Below are 15,790 nucleotides of genomic sequence, written 5' to 3' on the forward strand. Positions count from 1 at the left end.
AGAGAGAGAGAGGAGGAAGCAGGCTCCCCGCTGAGCAGAGAGCCTGATGCGGGGCTCAATCCCAGGACCCTGGGATCATGACCTGAGCTGAAGGCAGATGCTTTAACCCACTGAGCCACCCAGGCGCCCGGTGCTTTTAGCAACTTAAGGGAGTATGATGGTCTTGGGGGAAGGTAGCAGACAGTAGAGTCTCCAACCCCAGGGCTCTTCGGGTATGAGGACCACCCCATTTCCGACTGGGATCACGTCATTGCTCAGCTGTGCCCGTCCTCCACACCCTTCTTCGCAGGTGTTTGCAGGAGCAGGCCCTTGGATTTGGTGTTCATCATCGATAGTTCCCGCAGTGTGCGGCCCCTGGAGTTCACCAAGGTGAAGACCTTTGTCTCCCAGATAATTGACACTCTGGACATTGGGGCGGCGGATACACGGGTGGCAGTGGTGAACTATGCTAGCACCGTGAAGATTGAGTTCCATCTCCAGACCCACTCAGATAAACAGTCCTTGAAACAGGCTGTGGCCCAGATCACACCCCTGTCTACAGGCACCATGTCTGGCCTGGCTATCCAGACAGCGATGGATGAGGCCTTCACGGTGGAGGCAGGAGCTCGGGGGCCCACTTCCAACATCCCTAAGGTGGCCATCATCGTGACAGACGGGAGGCCCCAGGACCAGGTGAATGAGGTGGCGGCTCGGGCCCGGGCGTCTGGTATTGAGCTCTACGCCGTGGGCGTGGACCGGGCAGACATGGAGTCCCTCAAGATGATTGCCAGCGAGCCCCTAGATGAGCACGTTTTCTATGTGGAGACCTATGGGGTCATTGAGAAACTCTCCTCTAGATTCCAGGAAACCTTTTGCGGTAAGTCTTGCTCCCAACTAGAATATTCAGATATTGTGTCTCCAAAGAAAGAGATTTATTCTTTTTTTTTTTTTTTTTTTTTTTTGGTAGAAACTTTATGGAAAACTAAAATATAAGCAGTGCTTTTCTTCAGTTTTTTACCAGCTTAAACACACTTTGTTGGTTTAGGAATATAGAGTTGCTTTATATATAAGTTGGTTTGCTCATAAAAATCTTCGTGTTTGCATTAGAAGTGTGAAGGTCTAGAAATATCCAGGATAAATGATCCTGCTGTTCCCTGCTGGGGTCAGAAAAAAATAAAAATAAAAAACTCAAGACTCCTCTTTTCTCCCCTCTGCCCACAACTCCATTTTCCCCAGATATTTTCTTTAGCTTTACCATCTCCGGCTTTAACAGAACTCTGCTTGTTTTCCTGCCGAAGACGGGGAGCAGCATCTGTCTGCCCGTGGAAAGATCTGCGGGCTTTCCGGTGTAACTGTCAGTTAGGGTTTTGCTTATTCTCCGGATCCTCTAGTTTCAGATTCTGTTCTTCCTCCGATTATTCTTTGTGGAGGGACAGGATTAAGAACGGGGGTTGGGGGAAGGGTTGAGATTTCAGTTCACTTGGGAGATAGCAAGAAGCAGAATTTTAAAAAAAGGATTGTTACTGTCCTTCTTACTTTTTTCCTTTAGGATGCGGTTTGAATATGAGCATGCTAATTTTTTTTTAAGATTTTATTTATTTATTTGAGAGAGAATGAGTGAGAGAGAGCATGAGAGAGGAGAAGGTCAGAGGGAGAAGCATACTCCCCAAGGAGCTGGGAGCCCGATGCGGGACTCGATCCTGAAAGTCCAGGATCATGACCTGAGCCGAAGGCAGTCGCTCAACCAACTGAGCCACCCAGGCGCCCGAGCATGCTAATTTAATTGGAATTTTTAGCATGAATCAGTCAAATCCATGAATATGAATCCAGTTAGGGCGGGCTTTAATCTTAGCCACTGATCAGAATTATGAATGTGTGAGATGCATACTTTATTTTTAGGCTTGTTTTTTCTTTTTTAAAAAGATTTTATTTATTTATTTGAGAGAGAGAGCAAGCAAGCGAGCACAAGCAGTGGGGAGGGCAGAGGGAGAAGCAGACTCCCTGCTAGGCAGAGAGCCTGATGTAGAACTCGATCCTAGGACCCTGGGATCATGACCTGAGCTGAAGGCAGACACTTAACGGAGTGAGCCACCCAGGCACCCAAGTTTCTTTTTTACTTTGTATCCATCTATGTTTTGTCTTTGTATCTACCCATATTCATGCTTTATTATTACTATTATTTTTTATTTATCATTTAGAGATACAGTCTTTCAAAGCCTTCTGTGGAATTATCCAAATAGGTGTGGGCAAATTTCTAGTTCAGGTGAATTTTAAAATGTAGATACTGTTTGCTGTGTAAACCATGCCCCATCTCTTTACTCGATACGCATTAATTAATCTGATGCACTGATGATGCATGGATAAAATATTCCCTCCATATTATTAAGAGGTAGTCTGGGGATGGTGACGAGACATGAATTAGTAATTACAGTTGCAAATTTCAAGGAGGCTTTATATTGAAATTAATGTGGAACTCAGCAATCACCCCAGTTTGTCAGGAAGTGGGAGATGAAGTCTTGGTCTAGAGCAAAGTTTGGCCTCAACTCAGCCAGACCTGGCTGGTGGCCCCTTGTCTTTCCTATCCCAGGACACTGGGCTTTCACAAGCTGTCCTTGGCATTCATTGGTTTCTCAAAAGAACGTGGCTTTCTTTCTCCCAGGAAAACCCCCTGTGCTTGTGGGTGAGAGCTTTTCCATAAAGACGCTGGTCTGTGGCAGAGTTGGGTCTCAAAGCTAGCACCTGGGTTTGGGCTTGAAGGCCATAAAGTAGCAAGTGGTGAGTGGCAATCTTTTCCTTCTGGTACAAAAGACCTGCTTGTTCTGGGGGAAAAAATGTCCTCTCTGTGGAAAAGAGACTGAGGGGTAGCTTGTTGTAGTCAAAGGGTTGGAAAGATCATTCCATGGAAAGGCTCTTCTTGGGAAAATATTAACCTTGACCTGTTGCCAAAGCAGTCGAGGCTGGGTTACCTGCCCAGGGGTGCCAGCCTCCTCCAACAGGCCTCCTTGGTTTCTCAGAAATGACTAAATTCATTGATTCTTCTTTCAAAACATGTTACTAGGGAAAAAAATCCAACGAGATATAAACACCGCCAGGAGTGAAAAGGTGGGGCTGCAGCTTCGCTGACATAATCTCGTTTATTCTGTTCTTCCTTTTCTTTTTACCTGCTCGCATCGAGCGTGTGAGTCCACGCTCCTTGCAGATGCTAGAGGCCCTGAAGTTGCACACATGTACGTTTAGGCTCCCACACCCCTGCTGCTCATTCGGAAGCAGTTACCTGCCTTGCCCTCCACTGTCTACATGCTCAAGTACGTATTACCGCCCCACTAAGTTCCAGGCGGAGGGACATGCCTGTGTGTGAATTCGTTTTGACATACACTATAGAGCCCTTGGAAAGCAGATTCTGGCCCCAGCAGGACAACCAGCTCATAGACTTTCCAGAAGTGCACTGTAGTTCTCCCCGTTTCTTGCAGTTGGGAAGTAAATTCTTTTTCCTGGGCTAGGTGGAGACATTGAATAAAACATCAAGTTGTGTGACCACGTGAGTGTTTGCCTTCGGCTCCAAATTCAGAATTTCCTTTCTCTTTAAGAAAGCTGAAACAAAATCTGTAATTTTAAATTAGTAGCATCATTCGTGTAAGAGTGGTGTTTCCAAGAAGCCAGAGGCAGAAGACAAAGGGCCATTGAAAAGGAACCAGAGGGTGATGTCTTTTTGATAGGGAAGCAAGTATCTGGAACATTTCTTATGTGTTGATACTGACGATTGTCTACTTCTGGTGGGCAGCTCTGGACCCGTGTGTGCTTGGCACACACCAGTGCCAGCACGTGTGTGTCAGTGATGGGGAAGGCAAACACCACTGTGAGTGCAGCCAAGGATACTCCTTGAACGCCGATCAGAAGACATGTTCAGGTGAGGCCCACTTCGGGGAGCTTGCCTGACTGGGACTCAGCTAGATACCTGCCCTCCAGGTTTGGGTCTGGCATTATGATTTTCTCTTAACTGCCTTTTGGTTGGTTCACGGTTGCTTATCAATGTTTTTCCTCTAAAATTGTTGGAGAAAAGTGAGGTAACACATGAATCAGCATCTTTATAGTACTTATAATTAGTTTTCAAGAAAAGGGTTAGTAGGGAAATGGGTTAGTCAGGAAGGGGGCCAGAACTCTCAGTCTTTTTGAGGATTTTGGAACTATTCCCGGATTTTACTTAATTAAGTACAAGCTGCTCCTTTGTCTCTGAGGCCAGAGCTGCTCACTGAGTTTAGACTCAGAAGAAAGTTTAGAGATGTTCTCACTCATCTGGTATATGGCTACTCACATAAAATAAGTAAAGATGGGATCTAGGTCCATTTTTTTTTTAAATCCTCAAAAAAAGTCTTGAGAGGAAGGAAACTTAGAGATCATTTAATTCAACCTACTCATTTTATAGATGATGAACTTGAGACCCAGGGAAGGAAGACGACTTACCCATGTCATGGGGTCTGTTAGTGAAAGAGCCAGCACAGAAATCAGTTCCCAACCTCCTGTCCTGCAGCCTTTCTGTTGTGCTAGGCCACCTCTCATTTTAATAGCTGTGTGTGTGTGTGTGTGTGTGTGTGTACGTGTGGTGGTGACCCATAATTAATTTACCACGTTTTCCTGTGTTTCCATTTGTCCTGATGGTCTTTTGACAGCTATCGATAAGTGTGCTCTGAACACTCACGGTTGTGAACACATCTGTGTGAACGACAGAACTGGCTCTTACCACTGTGAGTGCTATGAAGGTTACACCCTGAACCAAGACAGGAAGACTTGTTCGGGTAAGTGGAGGAGGAGGCTTTCCTTTTGCTACCTCCCCGTCTGCATTCCCCCCCAGCCGGTGTTGCAGAGGTAAGGCACACTGACAGGGCACATGGTTGGTTTTTCTCTCTTGGGCCTTGTAACCAGCCCTGGCAGTGCTTTCCAAATGCTAAAGACAGTTTACTAAGTTAAAATCAAAGAACGCTCCATAAGATACTTATTAACTACAACAGGATAAACAGTTCCTTCGTGGTGGAGAGAGCTGGCAGACACCCCTTCAACCAGGTGATCAGAGGGAACCCCACCAGTCATGACCCGCGGTGACATCATGCCTCTCCTCACACGATGTCCTGAGGGCACAGTAGTGCTTCTGTTGTCTTCTTTAAATATTCAGCCTCAAGAGGAAACTTCAAACAAACCCAAACTGAGAGACATTCTACAAAGTAATTTTCCAGTGATTTTCAAAGCTGTCAAGGTCATGAAAGGCAAAGATAGAGGAAGTGTCCCAGAGAGGAGGGACTAAGGATATGTGACAGTGAAGTACAATGTGGACCCTGGATTGGGTCCTAGACCGGAAAAAGGGCATTAGTGGTAGAACAAATGGCAAAATTTTACTAAGATCTGTGGATTAGTTAATAGCATTGTGTTAGCGCTAATTTCCTGGTCTTGATAATTGTGCTATGGTTATATGGGATGTTGACGCTCGGGGAAACGGGGTGAAGTACAGAACTTTTTGTACTGTTTTTAGAACTCTTCCATATGCCTGCAGTGGTTTCAAAATGAAAAGTTTAAAGACAAAAAAAAAAAAAAAATTATCATGTCCATGTAGAGAAAAGTGCACTGAATGACAGTTTGGGTCCAGAGTTCTGATGCTGCTCTGAGTCAGCTGGTCTCCTCTGGATTCAGCTTCTTCACTTAGAACAGGGAGGACTGAATTACAGTTCCTTCCAACTCAAATTTGGCATCTTTCTGAATCTAGTGGAATTAGCCTCACAATTGTTGGTACCCCCCTGATTCAGCGTAAATTCAATAAACCTAAAAGGAATGCTTTAGTAATTATTTATGTATTTAGTATTTATGAGATACTTAGATCATAAAAACTCAGTCTGGATGATTTTGAAAAAGCAGTTGGGAAAAAGGAAGAATAAGGATTGTGTGGAGGATTTTGCTAAACACCGCTAACTTCTGGTATCAGCCCATAGTACAGATGGCTGTGGAAGGTTTCCAATAGGTTTGCCTCTTATATATTTCTAGCCACAGGTAAGAAGACTTCTATATATGGGTAATAAAAGACATCTCCACTTTTAATTGCTTTTCTCCTGGAATTTTCTTTGGTAGCTCAAGACCAATGTGCTTTTGGTACACATGGCTGCCAGCACATTTGTGTAAATGACAGAGATGGGTCCCATCACTGTGAATGCTACGAGGGTTATACTCTGAATGCTGACAACAAAACGTGTTCAGGTAAGGTCCACTCAACAAATTCTTTCCTAGCTTGCTCTATCTATGGCGGTGAAACCAACTAGCAATTGATACAGCAAGAGACTCTTAAAGATACTTAATGAATCAGACTCTACACCTTCTATCCTGCTTATAAACTAAGGCACGCATTGCTCAGACGGCAGTGAGCTCACTTGATTTTGCAAATATATCTCATTTCAGAAATGGGTAGGGAGTGAGGGATATGAGAAAAGCTAACTGAATGTAGGATCCTTATCCAGGAAAATGTTATAGCTCTGTACGCTGGGGACTTGTGAAGCAAATGGGAGCTTTAGAGGAAGTCAGTTGAAAACAGTAACTACTTGGTGTGATAGGCTGAACTGATCTTTTTCCAATTAAAACTTGCCCTGGAACTTTTCTGTAGCGTTAATCTTAAAGCTGGATTGTTTTAGTAAAGGAGACTTTGTCAATGACTGAATTAGACCCACACAGATCTTCCAGTAAATGTGAAGTCAGTTGTTCCCTGACGATTTCTAAATGATCAGTCTTCTGTGAATCTGAGCCTTATGTCTTGGCGAATCCTCATTAATTTGATTTAAACTCACTGGCAGAGCAGGGTGACATTTATAATGTAAAAACACTTCTGAGAGAAATTCCTGCCTCTCAAGGCTGTGTTTAATTTTAGCCATTTTATTAGATTTTTATGTATATGCTCCTGTCCCTTGAGGAGAGGTATTATGTGACCTTTTCAAGAGAGACTAAGGGAAATGGCACATGACCAATGCCCTTAAAAAAAAAAAAAATAAAGAGGACTGAGCACCTATTTTGTTCCCAGGACTGTGCAAAGCCCTGTGGGGATGTAAAGAAGCACATTTTCTGCCCCGGGGCAATTTACAGGCTGGGTGCAAAGAGAACCAACACCTTGGGGAAGCAGAGACTAGGCAGGGAGAGGGATGGACAGTAACGTAGGGCTGTGGAAGCTGGGGAGGCAGGCTGTCTGGGGAAGGGTGCAGACCATGTGGGCAGCAGGTGGGCCTCGAGGGTGGTGGAGGTTTAGACAGAGGACCACAGAGCTGGATGGCCAAGGGGAATGGCTTGTGTTGGTTTGCTCCGGGGGTAGGACCAAGTCAGTTGGGGTGGAGAGGCCTCATGGCTGCGCTTCTCAAATTGGTTACAGGTACCCCACTTGGTAGCTTAAGCAGCCAGGGTCATCGAAGACTTTGAAAAAGAACACTAAAATTTATATTTAAACTAACAGATATTGGAGCACCTGGGTGGCTCAGTCATTGGGGGTCTGCCTTCGGCTCAGGTCATGATCCCAGGATCCTGGGATTGAGCCCCGCATTGGGCTCCCTGCTCAGCAGGAAAGCCTGCCTCTCCCTCTCCCACTGCCCCTGCTTGTGTTCCCTCTCTACCCCTGTGTCTCTCTCTGTCAAATACATAAATAAAATCTTAAAAAAAATAAACTAACAAATATTATGGAATAAATGGAATGTTTTATTAAAAAAAGAAGTCCAAGAAAATGTTCAGTTACGGCAGATTATTCCAGGCCATGCTCCGAGGTCACAGTAGCCAACTTCTTCAGTGCCTACTGGATGGCATACATGGTTGTAGGCAGCTCAGACACAGTCACACCTTTATTATTGCTCACAGCACCTATATGAGGAAGCTGAGGCCCAGACAGGTTAAGCAACTTGCCCATGGTCACGCAGCTAGTGAGTCACAGAGCGAGGATTGGAACCCAGGCACTTGCTCTGGTGGTTACGCATGTGATCGCATGCCAAGCTATCACATTTCATGGTTGTTGTATGTGGTTGTACAGCACAGGGCAAGACTAGATGGCGGAAAGTTAGAGGGTTAGGAAGGAATATATCTATGGAGCCCAGTGCAGAGCAGTGTTTATAGACTTTAAAGTAATAAGGGCTACTGTTCTGAAGCTGGGGTACATAACATGGGTCATATCCCCACAAGGGGCCTGCTTTTCCCCCTGCTGGGCAGTAGTACCACAAGGCTTGTAGATTAAATATGGAGCCCTAGAGCAGGGCCGGGGGTTGAGGCATGACCGTTGTTATCTATAGGGCAGCTTTAGGCTGGGATGAATGGAAAAGTGAAACAGTCTACTGTTCTGCCTTTTTTTTTTTTTTTTTTTTTTAATTTTAGAGAGAGAGTGAGCAAGCATGCACCTGTGCAGGGACAGGGGCAGAGGGGGAGGGAGAGGAAGAGAGGGAGAATCTCAAGCAGACTCCATGCTGAGCGCAGAGGCCCCTGCAGGGCTGGATCCCATCACCCTGAGAGCATGACCTGAGCCAAAACCAACAGTTAGACGCTCAACCCAATGAGCCACCCAGGCACCCCCGACTATCCAGCATTGTGCTGGAAAAGTCTGAAGTAATGAAGGGGACTATCAGTGTTAGAGTTAGAAAGATACTCTATGGATACACTATGGAGAGACTTGTCTTTCACTCAAAGCTCTTTCATAGGCAATAGTGGAAGTTTCCCGTGTAAGTTTCCCAAGTGTGGAGGGACAAGCAAACAAGCAAACAAACTTGGTTGGTTCCTGCAATGGCAGAGGAAGAACTTGTGTCCCCCGGGAAGAATTTCTGGGTTTATTAAAGGAGACCTGCTGTTTTCACTTATCCTGGGCCGGTCTAGATGTGGAATGAGCTGAGCATGGCACTTTTTTTTTTTTTTTTTTTAGATTTTATTTATTTATATGATAGAGATCACAAGTACGCAGAGAGGCAGGCAGAGAGAGAGAGAGAGGAGGAAGCAGGCTCCCCGTTGAGCAGAGAGCCCGATGCAGGGCTCGATCCCAGGATCCTGGGATCATGACCTGAGCCGAAGGCAGAGGCTTTAACCAACTGAGACACCCAGGCGCCCCCGAGCATAGCACTTTGCTCTCCACTCAGATTTGGGCCAGCCGTCTTCCTCCTTGTGATAGATTTCTGGGACAGATAATAAGTGCTCCACTCTCCAAACCGACACCTCCCCTCACCGTCATCACTATTGTCACTACCTCTGTGTGCATGGGTGTGCCGGCTGGTGTCTTCTGTCCTGCTTTGCACCCTTTCCAGGGCAGCCCTTTGTCCGCACAACACGCACTTTATGTGCAGCGTCTGAGTTAGCTCCCTGTGCCAGTGGGTCCCTAATACATTGTTTCTGGTGATGGTGAAGATGGTCCCTGTGTGGCTGGAGATGTGGGAGGCACTTGGAGGCATCCAGAGAGGCCAAAGGTAAGTTCCAGAATGTAATGAGGACTCGGTCCAGCCCCAGCACTGCAGGCAGGAAGAAGAGAGGAGGCACTGCCATGTATCTGCGAGAAATGAAAAGGCAAGCGGGGAGGCAAAGGTGGGACCGGAGGGATGTGAGATGTAGGAAGGGACAACGGGCGTTCTCCTGGAAGGTGGGCGCAGTGTCGCTGGGCGCGGTGTCGCTGGCCGCGGTCGGGTTCATTCTCAGCACCTGTTGTGACTGCGCCGCAGCTTTTCTCTCCCGGAAATCTGTGTCTCCTTCCGCGCTGTGACCTGGGACTATTTTCTTTCCTGCCCCGCGCGGGCGTAGTTCGCAGCAAGTGTGCTGGAGGCTCGCACGGCTGCCAGCACCTGTGTGTGGACGACGGGCCCGCGGCCTATCACTGCGATTGTTTCCCTGGCTACACCCTGAACGAAGACCAGAGGACGTGCGCAGGTACGGACTGTCCCTGCCACCTGTTTGGTTTGCAAGGCTCGTCTTCTAGGAGGCAGCTTTCCTCTCTAAGGCCTAAGCGCCATCCCAAGGGGTCCGAGGCCCCAGGAGGCTCGCAGCTGTCTTCCCAATGAAGCAGGTGTCCCCGCCAGCCATTCTTCCCCCTAGGATTCCTTCCTCTTCGTTTTCCTTTCTGATAACAGTCTCTTCCTAAGTGGGATTGTTGTTGTTGTAGTGATGGTAAGATACACCTGACGTCCAATTTCCCGCTTTAACCGTTTCGAAGCGTCTAGTTCAGTCCCACTCCCCATCCGCAGAGCTTTATCATCTCAGACTGGAGCTCTGCCCCCATCCCCTTCTTTCCCCGCCCTGGTCCCCTCTGCTTTTCACCCTGTCGCTCCCTTTGCCCCGGGGCTCCCCGCTTCCAGGTCCTGGGCTCCACCCTGTGCACACCTGGCTATGCTAGGAACGCGCCCTGCCTGTGTACACCCTTCGCTGGGACCCCCTTCCCTCACCACTACCGCTTGCCAAAATCCAAAATCCAAGAACCACATCCTTGCCAATATTTGGTTTTGCCTCCTAGAGGAGGCAAAAAAGTGTCTCCCTATGGTCTTTATTTTTTCATTTCCTGCCTACTTCCTGTATTTATTAGTCATTGGAGTTTTTTTTTATTGGGAAATGCTACGTATGCCCTTACTTTTCTCTTGGGTTCTTTGTATTTTTCTTACTGATACAATGGAACCCTGTGCGTTTCTGGATATAAATTCTTTGTTGTTTTATGTGTGGCAAATATCTTTTAGTGTTTTTATTTTTACTTAAATGATGTCTCTGCAACAGTATTCATGATATTTTAGTTCTTGTGTGGTAGCTTTATGAGTGTTTATTTTTATTATGCTTCATCACTTGTCTAAGTGTTCTCTAAATTGCTTTGTTTGAATCAAATACTACACAGTTGTGTTGGTATGTTTGTTTCTATAACTAAAGAACATGAATTAATTGAATTAATTAAATTGAATGAATGAATGAATGAATTCAATTAATGAACATAATTAATTGAAGAGGTCTAGTTCAATTTTACCCCCTCTACCAGAGCTTCCCTTTTCCTTCCAATGAGCTTGGTCCTCTTTCAGCCCAGGACACCTTGTGCTGGGGTGACTTGTTCCTTCAATTGTTCCATCAACCCTTCAGTCAGCAGAGTGCCTACTATTTTCTGGGCCCTGGGTGTATAATTGTGAACAGAACACGTATGGTCTTTGGTAACAGTCTAAGGGGAAAAGACAAGGAAATAGCTATTTATAAAGAAGAGCTGTGAGAAAAGAACAGGGTCCTGAGCCCATGAGGGTTGGGGGACCTCCTTCAGGTTGGGAGGGGCTCTCTGAGGAAGTAACATCTGAGACCCGAGGACCAGTGGTATTTAGGTTGGAATTGGGGAGCTGGAGGAAGAAGGGAGAGCAATGCCAAGGACTGCCTGGTGACTTTAGGGGGAGAGGAGGGAATGGGAGAGGAGAGGAGGGGGAGGTGGGGAGAGGGAGGGACTCGCCTGGTTGCCAGCACCTGTGGCAACCACCACCAGCCAGGGAAGTGTGGTGTCACTTTGAAGAGGTAGGCAGGGGCTGAGTCATGCTGATCTTCTGGGGCAAGAGGAAGGAGTTTATATTTTGTTTTATAGAAGATGGGAAGTCACTGGAGAGTTTTGAGGAATGGGGCGGCATGATTCTGTTTACATTTTCGCAAGTTCCCCTGGCTGCTGTGTGGGTCTGAGGGGCTGACGAGCTGGGCCGGGCAGTCGGAGACTGTTGCAGTGGTCCCAGGTTGGGTGAGGAGGGGGACAGTGGTGACGAAAGCAAGCTGATTCCAGACACTTTTCTGAGGCAGAATGAAAAGGATTTGGTGATAAACCAGATGTGGGGAACAGGCCGGGAGACGAATGAGGATGGCTTTCCTATTTCAGACTTGGTCAGAGTTTGAGACTTGTGTGTTTATGCTCCTGGAGACAGTAACTTCCAACCCCTGGGGGTGGTCGATGTTGTCTATATTTCTGGCATCTTCCATTGCACCTGACAGTTACTAGTAGATATTTCTTCACTTGAAGTGAAGTATGGAACCTTTTCTTGGGGAGGGTGAGGATAGTAGGGAAGAGCTTGCTTTTAGGACTTGAATGTATCAGGGTACTAATATCTAGGCTACCCTATCTAGGGGTTTAATCCTCAGAGAACTCAGTCTTGGGGCATTTTTCTTCTCTTGGAAGATGGGGATTCCAGCCGCATTTATGTTGGGTTACGTCCTGACCACATTTGCCTAGCCATTCACTTCTTTGCTGAGCAAGCATTCACGGAGCTGTTCTTCTAGATCTAGTACTCTTTCAGGTCTTGAGGGAGGAACTGGGGACATACAAATGTTTTGTACTTTGTAGTGTACCAGTCTTGCACATCATTTGTTAATTTTAATCCTAAATTTTTATTTTTTGATGCTATTGTGAATGGGTTCATCTCCCAACTTTCAATTGTGCTACATCCCAATTTAAAAATTTTCTGTGAGTGTTTTAATTAGACTACCCCGCCGAGCCATTGTCCTCACAGAACTTACAGTTTATCAGGCAAGAAGCACTGGAAAAGCATCATGAGTGCCAATTATATGCTCTGTACAGGGATGATGGGGATGTACTTAATTTCAGTAGATACTTTCTGGCTTACCGACTGACTGACTGATTTGGGCTGGCTGTCCCTAAAAGCCAACAGGATTTGGACAAGTAGATAGATTTTATTTGATCAAATGAATTTATGGTTATCTTCATTCTATATCCTATCTTTGTAGAATGTGGGAGAAAACACAGGAGCAAAAGACCATTCTCTGTCCTCAGATGACAATGAAAGATTACACATGGGAAATTACTCTTATTAATTCCCTTAGGTCTGCATTCTTGGCTCCCCCCTACGTCAACTTTTTAAAAATTTACTTTGTATCATAGAAAGTTTCCAAAACTCACAAAAGTAGAGAGAATATAATGAACTCTCATATAGTCAATACCCAGGATTGATGATTGTAAACATTTCCCAATATCTAATTCAGTTTCTTCTGTGACATTAGTATTTCAAAGTATTTCCTCCTCTTTCTGTGTACTCTTGTATTCCCTTACCTCCTTGAAAATGCATTTAGTTAAGTCTTAAAAATGGAAGGACTGAATTACAGATTTCCTGATTTCTACGGTTTCTGATGAGCTGTAACATTTTGTGTACTGTCGCCATCAGCCATTGAAGAAGCACGAAGACTCGTCTCTACAGAAGATGCTTGTGGGTGTGAAGCCACCCTGGCCTTCCAGGAGAGGGTCAGCTCCTATCTGCAGAGACTGAATGCCAAACATATCCTTTCTGGAAAGGTTTCTGCTTTAAGCCACCCTAGGTAGTACAACTGAGCCAAACATTTTAGGACATTCCGGAGGATAAGGACCCTATTCACTACGCTTTAAGATGCGCAAAAGCAATACAGTGTTTATTTTTTTAGAGTTCTTTTAAAATGTTTTAATAGCCTGTTTGGCCCATTTAACATTTACATGCTAAAAGCTGCCTATTTCTTTCTTTAGTGCTTTTCCATAGCAGCTTCTGCTGTGTTATTAACAGATGGAGCTTTTATGCTATGATTCCTTCACATGGGCTTTCTTAGTTCAGAATCTGTAGGTGTACAGGAGGTAGCTGATTAGTGAGGAGATGGCTCAGACGACACATACTTTACATAGGCTAGCCAGCTGGTCAAAAGCAGATTTCAAAATGTAGCACAGTACCATCTAAGAAACTTTCAAAATCAGTTTTTTTTTTTTAAAAGATTATTTATTTATTTATTTGACAGAGAGAGCACAAGTAGACAGAGAGGCAGGGAGAGGGAGAGGCAGACTCCCCATTGAGCCTGGAGCCCGATGTGGGACTTGATCCCAGGACCCTGGAATCATGACCTGAGCTGGAGGCAGCTGCTTAACCGACTGAGCCACCCAGGCACTCTCAAAATCAGTTCTTTAACTAAAGGAGTAATTCAGGAAGAGTACTTTTTCTTAGCTCAAGTTAACAAAATCCTTAAATTGGCCTAACAAAAATGCTCCAGGGGGTCAGCCAACATTCTCTGTTCCCATCTCTCACTTTGCATTGTCATTCTTCTAACTTTACAAAAGGAAGGCACGCTTTATCCAACCTGAGTCTGGTAGGGTGAATTTCTTGGAAGGGTAAAATCTCCAGAAAGCCAAACAAAGGGATAGTTCAACTGTTTTTTCATCAAGGTTTCATGAACTCCCCCAATTTCTTTCACTAAAAGACATTTTTCCAGTGAAATTTTGCCTTTTATTTTTAGTAATTTTATGTCAACATTTATAATTTATTTGTTTGATCAATTATGTGCTCATAATAGTTGTAATGATAATTCAACCCAGATGATTAAAAGAACTGGGGGCCTTATGGTCAAAGAATATTAATTTAAAGGTAGTTTCAATATAAATGTATATGTGCTTGTTTGTATAAATTTACCTCAGAGAAGTCTCAGGGATCAAGAAAAGATTTTCAAGATTCAAAGTAGAATAAAATTCTGTGGAGAAAGTGGAAAGGAAATACAAATTCCTTTATTTTAAATATTTGATTTTTAAAGATGGATAGTAGGTGTCCATTTGTATGGTATTTACATATAGGATACATATGAAAGACTAATTTAGATTTATTTTTTATTTTTTTTTTTTTTAGTTTTATTCATTTGACAGAGAGAGAGAGATCACAAGTAGGCAGAGAGGCAGGCAGAGAGAGAGAGAGAGGGGAGGAAGCAGGCTCCCTGCGGAGCAGAGAGCCCGATGCGGGGCTCGATCCCAGTACCCTGGGATCATGACCTGAGCCGAAGGCAGAGGCCTTAACCCACTGAGCCACCCAGGTGCCCCTAGATTTTATTTTTTAGTTAAATAAAAAAAAGATTTATTTATTTCAGAGCGAGAAAGAGGGAGGGGGAGGGATAGCATGAGTGGTGGGGAGGGGAAGAGGAAAAGGGAGAGGGGAAGCAGCCTCCCTGCTGAGTGCAGAGCCCAACACAGGGCTTGATCTCAGGACCCATGAGATCATGACCCCAGCGGAAACAGAGTCAGATGCTTAACCAACTGAGCCACCCAGGTGTCCCTAGATTTTATCTTAAAAAACCCTCAATACTTATGATATGGCAGAAACTGCATATTTTGTAACAAAATCTTACGATGAAAAATTTCAAATAATTTAAATATGCACAGATATCTCTTATTTGTCAAAATTATTTTAGGGGATAAGAGCAAAAATGTTTGAAGACAGATGCTCTGTATCATCATCTCTGAAGACCACTGCTTTATAACATGCTCTCTAAAGAATAGAATTCCTGAGTTTTAGATTAAGGTTTTGATGAGAAAATAATTTCACTTTTTCTTTATTTACTATAGAATGTAATTATTTTCTTTTATCTTGTATTGAAGTGTTTGAAAGTGGTTTATGTTTTCTGATGTCTAAAAATAAAAGGCGTTGGCCTTAACAACTAGCCACTCGATGATATTTTGGGCAAGTTGCAAGCAGATGCATATGGACAAATACATCGTTGAATTACTCAGATTTTTCACCTGGAAATACGGAGAGCTTGGTCTATTTAATATTTTTGCATACTTCAATGTTCCTGCTAATAATTTGCCATTGCAAATGCTTTAATATTACTGGATAAGTAGTATGAGGATCTTCTGGAGAATCAGGAGATAAACGTTCACATCCTTAAGAGCAAACTTTAGTGTCTCTAAGCTATGACTGTGAAATGATTCGTAGGGAATAGAATGAAAAGTTTGGTATTTCTTTATTTACCAATTGAGCCATTTAATTTTTAAATGTTTATATTAGTAAGATAACCATTCTTACAATGGGAACTTTTGATCTATTTTCTC

At 44.5% G+C, this 15,790-nt stretch overlaps 1 protein-coding gene across 1 annotated transcript in view; it reads left to right on the forward strand.

Annotated features, from left to right (window-relative positions):
• LOC111154198 (matrilin 3) overlaps positions 1-15,460 on the forward strand; it is a 20,762-nt gene extending 5,302 nt beyond the window's left edge. Inside the window, exons 2-8 of the mRNA XM_022513650.1 lie at positions 290-856; positions 3,761-3,886; positions 4,647-4,772; positions 6,091-6,216; positions 9,754-9,879; positions 13,125-13,235; positions 15,405-15,460. Coding sequence (XP_022369358.1) covers positions 290-856; positions 3,761-3,886; positions 4,647-4,772; positions 6,091-6,216; positions 9,754-9,879; positions 13,125-13,235; positions 15,405-15,460 — 1,238 coding nt within the window. The remainder of the gene's footprint in view (positions 1-289; positions 857-3,760; positions 3,887-4,646; positions 4,773-6,090; positions 6,217-9,753; positions 9,880-13,124; positions 13,236-15,404) is intronic.
• The last annotated feature ends 330 nt before the right edge of the window (positions 15,461-15,790 follow it).

Source organism: Enhydra lutris, unplaced genomic scaffold, assembly GCF_002288905.1.
Source record: "Enhydra lutris kenyoni isolate GAN:26980312 unplaced genomic scaffold, ASM228890v2 scaffoldscaffold35, whole genome shotgun sequence".
In the NCBI taxonomy this organism is placed as follows: domain Eukaryota; kingdom Metazoa; phylum Chordata; class Mammalia; order Carnivora; family Mustelidae; genus Enhydra; species Enhydra lutris.